Here is a 15,260-nt window from a genome sequence, read left to right as displayed (position 1 = left end):
AATTAGTAGTAGTGGTAGTCAGCGACCAGTAAATACAATTGATTGACTGGTATTGGTTAAACGCTTACTCTGTGCCAAGCGCTGTACTTACTTCTGGGGTAGATACAAGATAATCAGGTCCCATATGACATTCACAATCTTAAACGGGAGCGAGGACAGGTGTTGAGTCCCCGTTCTGCAGGTGAGGGAACTGAGGCAAAGAGAAGTTAAGAAACTCTCCCAAGGCCACACGGCAGACAAGTGGTAGATAATAATAGTAATGATTATGGTACTTATTAAGTGCTTACTATGTGCCAAGCACTGTTCTAAGGGCTGGGGTAGCCCCTGTCCCACATGGGGTTCACAGTCTTAATCTCCATTTAACAGATGAGGTAACTGGGGCTCAGAGAATTAAGTGACTTACCCAAGGTCTCACATCAGACACGGGGCAGAGGTGGGATTAGAACCAGCCACAGGCCCTCCGACTCCCAGGCCCGTGCTCTTTCCGCTAGGCCGAGCAGCTTCTCCGCTTCTAGGAGAAACGGCCGGCGGTCTGGGAACGTACCCGTAGAGGAGCAGCAGGGCGATCAGAGCAGGGAGATTGCTTGGGGAAGTGTAAGCTTTCTTCTGAAATCCGACGAAGATTCCCACCACCAGGCCCACACTCACCGCATAATTGGTCTGGCCAGGAGAGAAAAAGAGATCTGATTTTGACTGGTCCTTAGCTGGCAGAATGACAGTTTTAGTATTAATAATAATAATGTGGTATTTGTTAAGCGCTTGCTACATGCAAAGCACTGTTCTAAGTGCTGGGGGGATTCAAGGTGATCAGGTTGTCCCACGTGGGGCTCACAGTTTTTAATTTTCCATTTTACAGATGAGGTAACTGAGGCACAGAGAAGCGAAGTGACTTGCCCACGGTCATACAGCTGGCAAGCGGCGGAGCCGGGATTAGAACCTCTGACCTCTGACTCCCAAGCCCGGGCTCTTGCCACTGAGCCACGCCGCTTCTCTTCTCTTCTCTGCTTCTCTTAACAAAATCCCCTCCCTCCACAAGTCACCAGGACCAACGATCCTCTGTTCTCCAGGCTGTTTCTCAAAGAGAAGCAGCGTGACTCAGTGGAAAAGAGCCCGGGCTTTGGAGTCAGAGGTCATGGGTTCGAATCCCGGCTCGGCCGCTTGTCAGCTGTGTGACTGTGGGCGAGTCACTTCACTTCTGTTACCTCATCTGTAAAATGGGGATTCAGACTGTGAGCCCCACGTGGGACAACCTGATTCCCCTGTGTCTACCCCAGCGCTTAGAACAGTGCTCTGCACATAGTAAGCGCTTAACAAATACCAACATTATTATTACTTCTTAGTATCAATCATTTCTCCCCTCACCTCGCTAGGACAGAAGGAAGGAACTGTCACCGGCCCATTCCAGGACTTGGGGATCCTGTGGCATTGGGGTTTGGAGGAAGGGTGTTGGGGAGAGTTTGAGCAGAACCCAGGAGGAAATAGTCTTCTAACTAGTCCCCCCCAACCCGAGGAGACACCAGCCCCTGTCTGCGGGCAAACACATAAAAATTCAAAAGGAACACCTAATAAGAACAGAAAGGGCGAAGGGGTGAGCGAATTATAAATTATTCATCTATATTCCTGTCTGTCTCCCTCTCTAGACTGTAAACTCGTTGTGGGCAGGGAATGTGCTAACCAATTGTACTCTCCCAAGTTCTTCGTACAATACTCTGTACACAGAAAGCACTCAATAAATACCACTGATGACGATGATGATGATGAACTAATTCTCTTCCCCTCTTCAAAACCCTACTTAAAACTCACCTCTTCCAAGAGGCCTTCCCAGACTGAGCTCCCCTTCTCCCTCTACTCCCTCTACCACCCCCCCTTCACCTCTCCGCGGCTTAACCCTCTTTCCCCCCCCTTTCCCTCTGCTCCTCCCCCTCTCCCTTCCCATCCCCTCAGCACTGTACTCGTCTGCTCGACTGTATATATTTTCTTTACCCTATTTATTTTAATGAATTGTACACCGCCTCGATTCTATTTAGTCGCCACTGTTTTTACGAGATGTTCTTCCCCTCGACTCTATTCATCGCCATCGTCCTCGTCCGTCCGTCTCCCCCGATTAGACCGTGAGCCCGTCAAAGGGCAGGGACCGTCTCTATCTGTTGCCGACTTGTTCATTCCAAGCGCTTAGTACAGTGCTCTGCACATAGTAAGCGCTCAATAAATACTATTGAATGAGAGGCCTGAGCTTCCTAGACTTCCAATAGGCTCAGTGGCTGATTTCTTCTATTTATTTGCTATTGTTTTAATGAGATGTCCTTCCCCTTGATTCTATTTATTGCCACTGTTCTTGTCTGTCCGCATCCCCCGATTAGACCGTGAGCCCGTCAAAGGGCAGGGACCGTCTCTATCTGTTACCCATTTGTACAATCCAAGCGCTTAGTACAATGTTCTGCACATAGTAAGCACTCAATAAATACTATTGAATGAATGAATTTCTTTCAAGACTTTGCTCCAGAGGACAAAGACTAATTTACCCAATGGACCATTTTCCCTTTTCTGAGATTTTTCTACGGGGGTGAGGGTGGGGAGACCTGAGGGGCCAGATGGCATTCCTTGAAGGAGACTGCCGCTTCCTAAATAGGCATGATTAAAAGAGAACGGTCTTCAGCTATTTATTCATCAGTACGCCCGCTGCAATTGAAATGAGCCCGGTCTTTATGGAGAGGCATTTGGTGGTACAGAAGAGGAAGAAGATAAAGAGTTCCGCCCACCAAGATCTCTAGTGTTGAGCAGGCACTAAGATCAATCTGTCAATCAGTGGTATTTATTGAGCACTTACTGTGTGCAGAGCACTGTACTGGGCACCTGGGAGAGTACAAGAGAGTTGGTAGACATGTTCCCTGCCCACAGGGAGCTTACAGTCTGCAGGCCATTGTCTTCTTCACCACTGCAGCGGGACTTCATCCCTATCGATCTCTTTACGGTCATACCCCTGGCTTAGTATTCACTTTTTCCAGCTTATCGGACATTTAAGCTCTTCCTCTAAGACTGTGAGCCTCCCGTGGGTGGGAAACACGTCTACCGACTCTGTTGCCTTCAACCAATCAATATTTATTGAGCGCTTACTGTGTGCAGAGCACCGTTCACGTTCCCTGCCCACAATGAGCTTACAGTCTGCAGCCCATTGCCTTCTTCACCACGGCAGCTGGACTTCGCCCCTATCAATCTTTTTAAGGTCCTGAGCTTAGTATTCACTTTTTCCAGGTATTCGGACATTTAAGCTCTTCCTCTAAGACTGTAAGCCCCCTGTGGGTGGGAAACACGGCTACCGACTCTGTTGCCTTCAACCAATCAATATTTATTGAGCGCTTACTGTGTGCAGAGCACTGTACTAGGCACCGGGGAGAATAATAATTACAAAGATGATGGCATTTAAGTGCTTACTATGTGCCAGGCACTGTTCTAAGCGCTGGGGTAGATACAAGGTAATGGGCCTCACAGGCTTAATCCCCATTTGACAGTTGAGGTAACTGAGGCCCAGAGAAGTTAAGCGGCTTGCCCAAGGTCACACAGCAGACAAATGGCGGAGCTGGGATTAGAACCCACGTCCTCTGACTCCCAAGCCTGGACTCTTTCCACTAAGCCACAGTCGACAGACGCGTTCCCTGACCATTCATTCATTCGACGGTATTTATTGAGCGCTTACTATGTGCAGAGCACTGTACTAAGCGCTTGGAACGTACAAATCGGCAATAGATAGAGACAGCCCCTGCCCACTGACGGGTTTACAGTCTAGACTGTAACCACTGTGACCTTACAGTCTAGAGGGGGGAGACAGAGTAAATGTAAATAAATAAATTACAGCTACGTATCTAAGTGCTGTGAAACCGAGGGAGGGGGGAATAAAGGGTACAAATCCGAGAGCGAGCATTATACTATACTCTCCCCAACGCTTAGTACAGTGCTCTGTACAAAAGCAGTCAACAAACGCCATCGATTGATTGATGGATTAACTAAGTACTCTCTATCTCAGTAGGTCATCCCACAGTGTCCTAATGCAATTCAATCGTATTTATTGAGCGCTTACTGTGTGCAAAGCGCTGTACTAAGTGCTTTGGAGAGTACAGTTTATATAGGTCAAACACCTGGAACCTCTCATTGCTCCAGAGTTGAAGAGATAAGTGATGTGGTTCCCGGTCGTTCATTCAATCAGCATGGCTTAGAGGAAAGAGCGCGGGTTTGGGAGTCAGAGGATGTGGGTTCTAATCCCGGATCTGCCCTTTGTCTTCTGTGTGACCTCGGGCAAGTCACTTAACCTCTCTGTGCCCCAGTTCCCTCGACTGTAAAATGGGGATTAAAGACTGTGTGCCCCATGGGGGACAACCTGATTACTTTGTATCTACCCCAGCGCTTAGAATAATAATGTTGGTGTTTGTTAAGCGTTTACTATGTGCAGAGCACCGTTCTGAGGGGCTGGGGTAGACACAGGGGAATCAGGTCGTCCCACGTGGGGCTCACGGTTCATTCATTCATTCATTCAATAGTACTTATTGAGCGCTTACTATGTGCAGAGCACTGTACTAAGCGCTTGGGATGAACAAGTCGGCAACAGATAGAGACAGTCCCTGCCGTTCGACGGGCTTACGGTCTCTTATCCCCATTTTATAGAGGAGGTAACTGAGGCACAGAGAAGTGAAGTGACTTGCCCACAGTCACACAGCTGCCAAGTGGCAGAGCCGGGATTTGAACCCATGACCTCTGACTCCACAGAGTCAGAACAGTTAGAACAAAGAGGTCTAACAAAGAGTTAGAACAAACAGTTAGACTCCAAAGAGTTAGAACGGCGCCCGGCACATAGTAAGCACTTAACAAATACCATCATTATTATTAGGAGCAGTATTTATTAAGCAGTTCCGTACAGGACGGCAGGTGGAGGTACTCACTAAATCCCAGATGAAATTGGTGAGCCAGTAGACGGTGGGGCTCATCCCGCTGACAAACTGCAGGTGCTTGGCCTCGCTCACCCTTTCCTGGATCAGATCCAGTACAAAACTGGCAGGGACGAAGGACATGGCGAAAATCACACAGATGGCCACCACGGCATCCACAGACGTGCTCAGTCTGAAAGGAAACGGAGGAGGGATCCGAGTGGAAGAAGGAACGAAGAGAAGTAGTGTGGCCCAGTGGATAGAGACCGAGCCCCCCTTTTCCTCAGCTCCTCCTCCCCTCCCCATCGCCCCGACTTACTCCCTTTGCTCTATCCGGCCCCCACCCCCCCAGCACTTGCGCATATATGTACATATCTATAATTCTATTTATTTCTATTAATGCCTGTTTACTTGTTTCCATGTGTACATAAAGCTATAATTCTGTTTATTTAGATGGACGCTATGGATGCCCGTTTACTTGTTCGGATGTCTGTCTACCCACTTCTAGACTGCGAGCCTGTTGTGGACCGGGATTGTCTCTTTTTGTTGCTGAATTGTACTTTCCAGGTGCTTAGTACCGTGTTCTGCACGCGGTAAGAACTCAATAAATACAATTGAATGAATGAATGAAGGAATGAATGAATAGAGCACGGGTCTGGGAGGCAGAAAGTCCTGGGTTCTAATCCTGGCCCCATCACCTGTCTGCTGTGATCTTTGGCAAGTCACTTCACTTCTCTGGGCCTCAGTTCCCTCATCTATAAAATGGGGATTAAGCCTGGGTGCCCCATGTGGGACAGTAGAGACGCAGCGTGGCTCAGCGGAAAGAGCCCGAGCTTGGGAGTCAGAGTTCATGGGTTCTAATCCCGGCTCCGCCACTCGTCAGCTGTGGGACTTTGGGCAAGTCACTTAACTTCTCTGGGCCTCAGTTCCCTCATCTGTAAAATGGGGATGAAGACTGTGAGCCCCACGAGGGACAACCTGTTCACCTTGTATCCCCCCAGTGCTTAGAACGGTGCTTTGCACATAGTAAGCGCTTAACAAATACCGACATCATCATGGATTGTATCCAACCTGATTACCTTGTATCTACCCCAGCCGAAGGGAGCGGAATTGGGGGAAATGAGGGCATAGTTAGGGAAGGCTTCTTGGAGAGGATGGGATTTTATAAGACTTTGGAGGTGGGGAGAGTGGTGGTCTATCAGATATGACGTGGGTGGGAGTTCTAGGCCAGAGGGAGAACAAGGCCTAGGCCAGAGTGTTTGAGCACTTGACAGTGGGATGGTATGAAATATAATAATAATAATTGTAGTATTTGTTAAGTACTTACTATGTGCCAAAACACTGTTCTAAACTGTAGGGTAGATGCAAGATAATAATAATAATGTTGGTATTTGTTAAGCGCTTACTATGTGCAGAGCACTGTTCTAAGCGCCGGGGTAGATACAGGGTAATCAGGTTGCCCCACGTGAGGCTCACAGTCTTCATCCCCATTTTCCAGATGAGGTCACTGAGGCCCAGAGAAGTGAAGTGACTCGCCCACAGTCACCCAGCTGACAAGTGGCAGAGCGGGGATTGGAAACCGTGATCTCTGATTCCCAAGCCCGGGCTCTTTCCACTGAGCCACGCTGCGGCCAAGCGCCTTCAGTTTGTCAGCGGGATGAGCCCCACCGTCTACTGGATCACCAATTTCATCCGGGATTTAGTGAGTACCTCCACCTGCCGTCCTGTACGGTGCCTCGTACACGGGAACTGCTTAATAAATACTGCTCCTAATAATAATGATGGTATTTGTTAAGTGCTTACTGTGTGCCGAGCGCCGTTCTAAGAGCTGGGGTAGATACAAGATCATCAGGTTGGATGCAGTCCCTCTCCCTCATGGGGCTCACAGTCTAAATGAGAGGGAGACTGAATCCCCATTTGACGGATGAAGAAACTGAGGCGTTTGGTGGAGATCGCATGGCAGACGAGAGGCAGGGCCAGGATTAAAAGTGAGAAGCAGCCCGGCCGAGTGGAGAGAGCAACGGGCCTGGGAGTCCGAAGGACCTGGGTTTAAATGCCGCTCTGCCACTTGTCCACTGTGTGATCTTGAGCGAATCGGTTCTCTCCTACGGGACTCGGTTCCCTCATCTGTAAAATGGGGAATAAGACTGCGAACCTATGTGGGACAGGGACCGTGTCCAACCTGACAAGCTTCTAAGTACCCCAGTGCTTAGTACAGTGCCTCGCACGTAGTAAACACTTAGCACATACCATAAAAACAAAACCAGGCAAATATGGACTATGTAAAAATGTAAATGTTTCTGTTAAGCGCTTACTATGTGCCGAGCACCGTTCTGAGCGCGGGAGGAGATACAAGGTAATCAGGTTGTCCCACGTGGGGCTCACAGTCTTCATCCCCATTTTACAGATGAGGGAACTGGGGCACAGAGAAGTGAAGTGACTTGCCCAAGGTCACACAGCTGACGAGCGGCAGAGCCGGGATTAGAACCCATGACCTCTGACTCCCAAGCCCGGGCCCTTTCCAGTGAGCCACGCTGCTTCTCTACGTCCAACCCAATAGCTTGTATCTCCCCAGGGCTTAGTACAGTCGCCGGTACATAATAAGCCCTGAGCAAATACCGTAAGAAACGAAAAGAAATAAATACGGACCGTGTCCAATCTGATTAGCTCGTATCCACCCCAGCGTTTAGTACGGCGCCTGGCACAGAGTAAGCACTTGACAAATGCCATTTCAAAAAGTACAAAAAAGCCACCCCCGAACAACTTAGGTTTCCTGACTGTCAGGGCCGTGCTCTTTCCTCTAGGCCCCGCTGCTTCGCCGAAGAAAGGAGGCAGGAGAGGTTTTCGGGCGGGCCGGGGGAATGGCTTAGATGGCGGCTCACACCGTGACGTCCGAGAGCTGCTCCTTGGTGAGGTTCAGCGGGTGGCTGATGAGCGTGATCCCAAAGCGCTCCGGATCCTGGTCTCGCCGCAGGCTGGCTCTCAGAATGGCATTGTTGGCCACGTTGAGGAAGATGGCGAGGGCGTGCCACCCTTTGTTGTTAAACCACACCTGCGACACGGGGAGAGAGAGAGAGAGGCAGCCGCTCCGAGATGGCATCCCACCACACGCTCGGGCCAACAAGGGTCACGGCCAAAAAGACCACCATGGCGATGCGCGGAAACGAGGGAAAGGATCACAGGGGAAGACCGGGGCCCTCTGCCTGGACTTCAAGTATTCATTCATTCATTCATTAGCACTTATCGGGTGCTTACTATGTGCAGAGCACTGGACCAAGCGCTTGGAACGGGCAAATCGGTAACAGATAGAGACGGTCCCTGCCCTCTGACGGGCTTACGGTCTGCTCGGGGGAGACGGACGGACGAGAACAACAGCGATAAATAGAATCGAGGTAGCAATAAATAGAATCAAGGTACTGGATCGGAAGGTGAATGCGGGAAACGCTCACCTGAGACTCTGCTGTATTGGACTCTCCCAAGAGCTTAGTACAGTGTTCTGAACTTAGTAATTTCTCAATAAATATAATCGATTGATTGAAGAGAAAAGGGGCAGGAGACGAAGAGGGAGGGTGTAAGCTCACTGTGGGCAGGGAACATAATAATTATATTAATGACTGTGGTATTTAATAAGTGTTTTCTACGTGCCAGGCACCGTGCTAAGCGCTGGGGCGGATTCAAGCAAATCGGATTGGACACAGTTCCCGTCCCACGTGGGGCTCGCAGTCTCAATCCCCGTTTTACAGATGAGGGACCTGAGGCACAAAGAAGCGAAGTGACTCGCCCAGGGCCACGCAGCAGACAAGTGGAGGATGCGGGATTAGAACCCATGACCTTCTGACTCCCCGGCCTGTGCTCTATCCACCCTACCATGCTGCTTCTCTGTCTACCAGCGTAGCTACCAACTCTCTCCAAGGTTAGTACAGTGCTGCGCGCACAGAAAGCGCTCAGTAAGTATGATTGACAATGATTAAAAAGGAGGAGGAGGGGAGCGGAGGAGAGAAAGGAGAGAGATTGGTGGGAAGAACATGGGAGGAAGGTGGAGGGAGGGAAGGGGATGGCGTGGCTGTTTTGTACTGACATTACCCCTCACTTCCCATCCCTGTCCAGCCTCCAGGGGACCCCTGCCCATAATAATAATAATGTTGGTATTTGTTAAGCGCTTACTATGTGCAGAGCACTGTTCTAAGCGCTGGGGTAGGCACAGGGGAATCAGGTTGTCCCACGTGGGGCTCACAGTCTTCAAATCCCCATTTTACAGATGATGTAACTGAGGCGCAGAGAAGTGAAGTGACTCGCCCACAGTCACAAGTGGCAGAGCCGGGATTCGAACCCATGGCCTCTGACTCCAAAGCCCGCGCTCTTTCCACTGAGCCACGCTGCTTCTCTCCCAGCTCACCTTTCATTCATTCAATCGTATTTATGGAGCGCTTACTATGTGCAGAGCACTGTACTAAGCGCTTGGAATGGACAAATCGATAACAGATAGAGACAGTCCCTGCCCTTGGACGGGCTTACGGGGGAGACGGACGGACGAGAACGATGGCAATAAATAGAATCAAGAATAATAAATAAATAAGAATCACCACCCTTCTCAAGGACCACATTTAGCTTCAAGAACATCTAATAATGTCGGGATTTGTTAAGCGCTTACTATGTGCCGAGCACTGTTCTAAGCGCTGGGGTAGACATAGGGGAATCAGGTTGTCCCACGTGGGGCTCACAGTCTTCATCCCCATTTTACAGATGAGGGAACTGAGGCCCAGAGAAGTTAAGTGACTTGCCCACAGTCACACAGCCGACAAGTGGCAGAGCTGGGATTCGAACTCATGATCCCTGACTCCAAAGCCCGTGCTCTTTCCACTGAGCCACGCTGCTTCTCTATTGAGCCATCGATTCCAGAACCCCGAGTTTGAGAGTTGAGAAGCAGCGTGGCCCAATGGATAGAGCACGGGCCTGGGAGTCAGAGGGACCTGGGTTCTAATCTCAGCTCTACCAATTGCCTGCTGTTCGAACTTAGACAAGTCACTCCACTTCTTTCTGCCTCGGTTCCCTCATCTGTAAAATGGGGATTAAGACTGTGAGCACCATGTGGGACAAGGACCGTGGAGAAGCAGCGTGGCTCAGTGGAAAGAGCCCGGGCTTCGGAGTCAGAGGTCAGGAGTTCGACTCCCGGCTCTGCCCCTTGGCAGCTGTGCGACTGTGGGCGAGTCACTTCACTTCTCTGTGCCTCAGTTCCCTCATCTGGAAAATGGGGATTAAAAGTGTGTGAGCCCCACGTGGGACAACCTGATTCCCCTGTATCTCCCCCAGCGCTTAGGACAGTGCTCGGCACCTAGTAAGCGCTTAACAAATACCAACTTATTTACCTGATTAGCTTGGATCTACCCCAGCGCTTAGAACAGTGCTTGACACATAGGAAGCGCTTAACTCATTCATTCATTCATTCATTCAATCGTGCTTACTGTGTGCAGAGCATTCATTCATTCAATCAATAGCATCTACTGAGCGCTTACTACGTGCAGAGCACTGTGCTAAGCGCTTGGAATGTACAGATCGGTAACAGATAGAGACAGTCCCTGCCCTTTGGCGGGCTCACGGTCTGATCGGGGGAGACGGACAGACAAGTTGGAGAAGCAGCGTGGCTCAGTGGAAAGAGCCCGGGCTTTGGAGTCAGAGGTCATGGGTTCGAATTCTGGCTCTGCTACTTGGCAACTGTGTGACCGTGGGCAAGTCGCTTCACTTCTCTGTTACATCATCTGTAAAATGGGGATTTTAAGACGGTGAGCCCCACGTGGGACAACCTGATTCCCCTGTGTCTACCCCGGCGCTTAGAACGGTGCTCGGCACATAGTAAGCGCTTAACCAATACCGACATTATTAGACAAGAACAATGGCAACAACAATGGCCATAAATGTACTAAGCCCTTGGGAGAGGACAATACCATAACAAACAGTGACATTCCCATTACTATTGATATTTTTACTATTGGAGAGGCTCACGGGGGTCTTAAATCTGGACAATACGTATCCGTTCCGAGAGCCGTTTTCAACTGTACCTTCACGTTGTCTTCAGTTTCCATGTATTTAAGGAAGTTAGAGATTTCCTTGGCGGCCTCCAGGGTGGTGGGACCCTAAAGGGGCGAGACATCAAGTCTCAAACCAACGCTGCCCTTGGGGTTTCTCCTTCCAGGCTTCTTTTCTTCTTGGTCCAACCGGGGAGCCCTTAGAAGGCCCCGCCAGCTCGGCTCACCTTGCTCACGTTCACGATCCGGCCAACGTCGTTCAGAAGGCCCGCAATCCGTTCCCCGGTGACGGTGAGGACCGGCAGCTTCCCTCCGGTGGAAATCCCTCCGTACCTGCCGGGGAGACGCGAGCCCTCCGTCGACCGCGCTGGCGGCTCGAGGGGCCGGGGGCGAGGAGAGCCCCGTAGACACGGGCCGTCGGCCGACAGCAGTCGCCCGCCTTGCCGGCCCTGAAACCCCTCGGGCTGATCTCGGGGCTGACTCTCCAACGGAACACCGTCGTCGTCGCTGATTGGCTCACGGGGCGCGCTGCGGGGGATTCTCCAGCGGCTGTTTCGAGCGACGGTCATCTCCAGCAGGGGCTCAGTAATAATTACGATAATCGTAATGATAATTATGGCATTTGATAAGCACTTACTAAGTGCCAGGCACTGTACCGAGCTCCGAGGCAAATCAGTTTGGACACAGTACCTGTCCCCTGTGGGGCTCGCCGTCTCAATCTCTGTTTTACAGGCGAGGTAACTGAGGCCCAGAGAGGTGAAATGACTTGCCCGAGGTCACACAGCGGACAAGTGGAGGAGCTGGGATTAGAACCTACGATATTCATAATGATAATACTACTGATAATGATATTTGTTAAGCACTTGCTATGTGCCAAGCCGTGCTCTAAGCACTGGGGTAGACACATGGTAATCGGATTGTCCCAGGTGGGGCTCACGGTCTTCATCCCCGTTTTACAGATGAGGCAGTTGAGACAGAGAGAAATTGACTTGGAGAAGCGGCGTGGCTCAGTGGAAAGAGCCCGGGCTTGGGAGTCAGAGGTCATGGGTTCTAATCCCGGCTCCGCCGCTTGTCAGCTGTGTGACTTTGGGCAAGGCGCTTCACTTCTCTGGGCCTCAGTTACCTCGTCTGTTAAATGGGGATTGATTGTGAGCCCCACGTGGGACGACCTGATCGCCTTGCATCCCCCAGCGCTCAGAACAGTGCTTTGCACGTAGTAAGCGCTTAACAAATACCAGAATAAATAAAAAAAGATTGGCCCAACGTCACGCGGCTGACAAGCGGCGGCGCCGGGACTACGGTCTCCGACTCCCAAGCCCAAACTCTTTCTGCTAAGCCTCGCTGCTTGCCCGGCAAGGCCTAGTGGAAGGAGCACGGACCTGGGAGTCAGAGGACTCGGGTTCTAATCTCGGCTCGGCCGATCGCTTGCCGTATCGCCTTGGGCGAATCATTTAGCTTCTCTGGGGCACAGTTCGCGCGACCGTAAAATGGGGATTAAATACCTTGTCTTCCTCCTACGCAGACTGTGAGCCCCACGCGAGATAGGGACCGTGTCCGACCTAATTAATCTGTCCTCCTCCATGCCGCTGGAGAAGCAGCAAGGCCTAGCGGATCGAGTACGGGCCTGGGAGTCGGAAGGTCCCGGGTCCTAACTTCGGCTCTACCACCCACCCGTCTGCTGCGTGACCTTGGGCAAGTCACAGTCGATTGAGACCGTGAGCCCCATGCGGGACAGGGACCGCGTCCGACCCTATTTGCTTGGATCCACCCCAGAGCTTAATACAGTGCCTGGGACGTAATAAGCACTTAAAAAATCGCCACAAACATCATCATCAGGGCCACAAGTTAGAGGGGTCTGACGACGTGTAGTTTTGTCTGGGCTCAGTCTTGGACCTCGGGGATTGGAAGCTCACAGCCTCCGCCCCTCTGGGATTGGAGGTTCACGCTTCATGACTTAGAGAAGCGGCGTGGCTCGGTGGAAAGACCCCGGCCTCGGGAGTCAGAGGTCTTGGGTTCTAATTCCAGCTCCGCCACCTGTCAGCTGTGTGACTCTGGGCGAGTCACTTCACTTCTCTGGGCCTCAGTTACCTCATCTGTAAAAGGGGGATTAAGACTGTGAGCCCCCCGTGGGAAGCCTGATTACCTTGCATTTAAAACAGCGCTTGGCACATAGTGAGCGCTTAACAAACACCATCATTAATGACTGGAGAATTTTGTTGTTGCCCATACATCTAAGTTCGGTGTTCGGCACACAGAAAAAGCATTTAGTAGATATAAATGTAAAATGGGGATTAAGACTGTGAGCCTCACATGGGACAACCTGATTATCCTGTATCTACCCCAGCGCTTAGAACGGTGCCGGGCACATGCTAAGCGCTTAACAAATACCAACATTATTATTATTCTTATTATTATGATGAGGGATCTCCCCTCCTGCGTTGCGATTCAGCACCTGGGCCTGAAAGAGCTGGTCATCGAACTGGGGCTCTAATGTTCCCTAAGATTTTTGACTGACACCGGGTCTACCTAACCAATCAATCAATCAATCAATCTCATGTATTTTTCGAGCACTTACTGCGTTCAGCCCACCGTACCAAATTCTCACCGGAGCCCAATATAACGCAGCTGGTAAACACATTCCCCGCCCACGCCGATCTTACAGACTAGAGGGGTACAGATATTAATATAAATAAACGTATCACGGATATGTACATCCGTGCTGCGGGGCGGGGGGAGCGGGTGAATAAAGGGCGCAATCCCAAGCTCAATCACACATCACAGCTCCCCCCACAAGTCCAAATCTAGCTGTTGAAAAGAGGTTTTACTGCCTTTAGAGCTCAGGTTTGACTCTAGATATGGAATTCTAGACAGATTGCACTTCTGAAGCTCTCCAAGGCGATCGTGCCTGTCAGGTTTAATAAACCCCCACTGAAGGAATGCAAGAGACGATAGGCTGCCCGGCGGTGCAAAATCAGGGCCTTCAAAGGCAACCTGGGGCCTGGGGGGGGCTCGAGTGCGGAATGTGGCGTGTAGACCCTGAACCGTCGCACCCGGAGCCCGGACGTGGGCTTCTGGGGGTCCCTGCGGACACGACCGGGGCAGAGAGTACCCTGAGCTGCCTGGGGACACCTCTCAGATGAGCCCCCGCTGGAGAGCATCCAGTGGGAAGCAGCGTGGCTCAGTGGAAAGAGCCCGAGCTTGGGAGTCAGAGGTCACGGGTTCGAATCCCGGCTCCGCCACTCGTCCGCTGGGTGACTGTGGGCGAGTCACTTCACTTCTCCGGGCCTCAGTTCCCTCATCTGTAAAATGGGGATCAACTGTGAGCCTCACGTGGGGCGACCTGATGACCCCGTATCTGCCCCAGCGCTTAGAACGGTGCTCTGCACCTAGTAAGCGCTTAACAAACACCAACATTATTATCATTCCCGATGGCGGGTCGTGGCTGGGGCCAAGCTTCACTGAGCCAGTCGGGAATCGATTCCACCGGAAGAGTAACGGTTACAAAAAAAAGGTGTCCTACCTCTGTTCGTTGACCCAGAATCTGCCCTTCAAACTGAAAAACAAAACCGAACAAAATTTCTGTTAGACGAACACCCCGGGACTTCCCTTTTCGATTTGACTCTGGAAGTAGGTGGGCGTGAGCCGGGGGAGGATGTGGGAGAGGTGAGAATGAGGCCCAGCGAGTCGGGTAGCTTGAGAGGAAAGAAGAGTGCAAGCCGGGATACGGTGGGAGGAGAGAGTGTCTTAAAGCCAGAGCGGAACGGGTAACCCTTGATGGTTTTCGAGGCGTGGGGAGAAGGGTGCGGAGCGGTGTTTCAGAAAAGTGAATCAGACAGCGCGACCAAGTGCGGACTGCCGAAGGGAGAGGTTGGAGGACCCGTCAAGCCATAAGATTGACGAGCACTGTGGCCTGGTGGATAGAGCACGGGTCTGGAAGTCAGAAGGACCTGGATTCTAATCCCGCCTCCACCTTGGGCAAGCCACTTCGTTACTCTGGCCTCGGTTACCTCATCCGTAAAATGGAGCTGAGGACCGCGAGCCCCATGTGGAACGTGGACTGTGTCCAACCCGATTACCTTGTAATAATGTTGGTATTTGTTAAGCGCTTACTCTGTGCAGAGCGCTGTTCTAAGCGCTGGGGGAGAGACAGGGCAATCAGGTCGTCCCACGTGAGGCTCACAGTTGATCCCCATTTTCCAGATGAAGGGAACTGAGGCCCGGAGAAGTGACGTGACTTGCCCACGGTCACCCAGCTGACGAGCGGCAGAGCAGGGAGTCGAACCCGTGACCTCTGACTCCGAAGCCCAGGCTCTTTCCACTG

General features: G+C 51.3%; 1 protein-coding gene across 1 annotated transcript in view; it reads right to left on the bottom strand.

Moving 5' to 3' along the window:
* The window catches only part of ABCA4 (ATP binding cassette subfamily A member 4), a 224,271-nt gene that overhangs the window by 37,206 nt on the left and 171,805 nt on the right, over nucleotides 1-15,260 (bottom strand). The window contains exons 33-38 of the mRNA XM_029063580.2: nucleotides 14,460-14,492; nucleotides 11,167-11,272; nucleotides 10,973-11,047; nucleotides 7,799-7,968; nucleotides 4,932-5,109; nucleotides 545-660 (exon numbers count right to left, since the gene is read on the bottom strand). Coding sequence (XP_028919413.1) covers nucleotides 545-660; nucleotides 4,932-5,109; nucleotides 7,799-7,968; nucleotides 10,973-11,047; nucleotides 11,167-11,272; nucleotides 14,460-14,492 — 678 coding nt within the window. The remainder of the gene's footprint in view (nucleotides 1-544; nucleotides 661-4,931; nucleotides 5,110-7,798; nucleotides 7,969-10,972; nucleotides 11,048-11,166; nucleotides 11,273-14,459; nucleotides 14,493-15,260) is intronic.

The sequence above is a fragment of the Ornithorhynchus anatinus genome, chromosome 4, assembly GCF_004115215.2.
Source record: "Ornithorhynchus anatinus isolate Pmale09 chromosome 4, mOrnAna1.pri.v4, whole genome shotgun sequence".
NCBI lineage: Eukaryota > Metazoa > Chordata > Mammalia > Monotremata > Ornithorhynchidae > Ornithorhynchus > Ornithorhynchus anatinus.
This window is presented reverse-complemented; position numbering and strand designations above follow the sequence as displayed.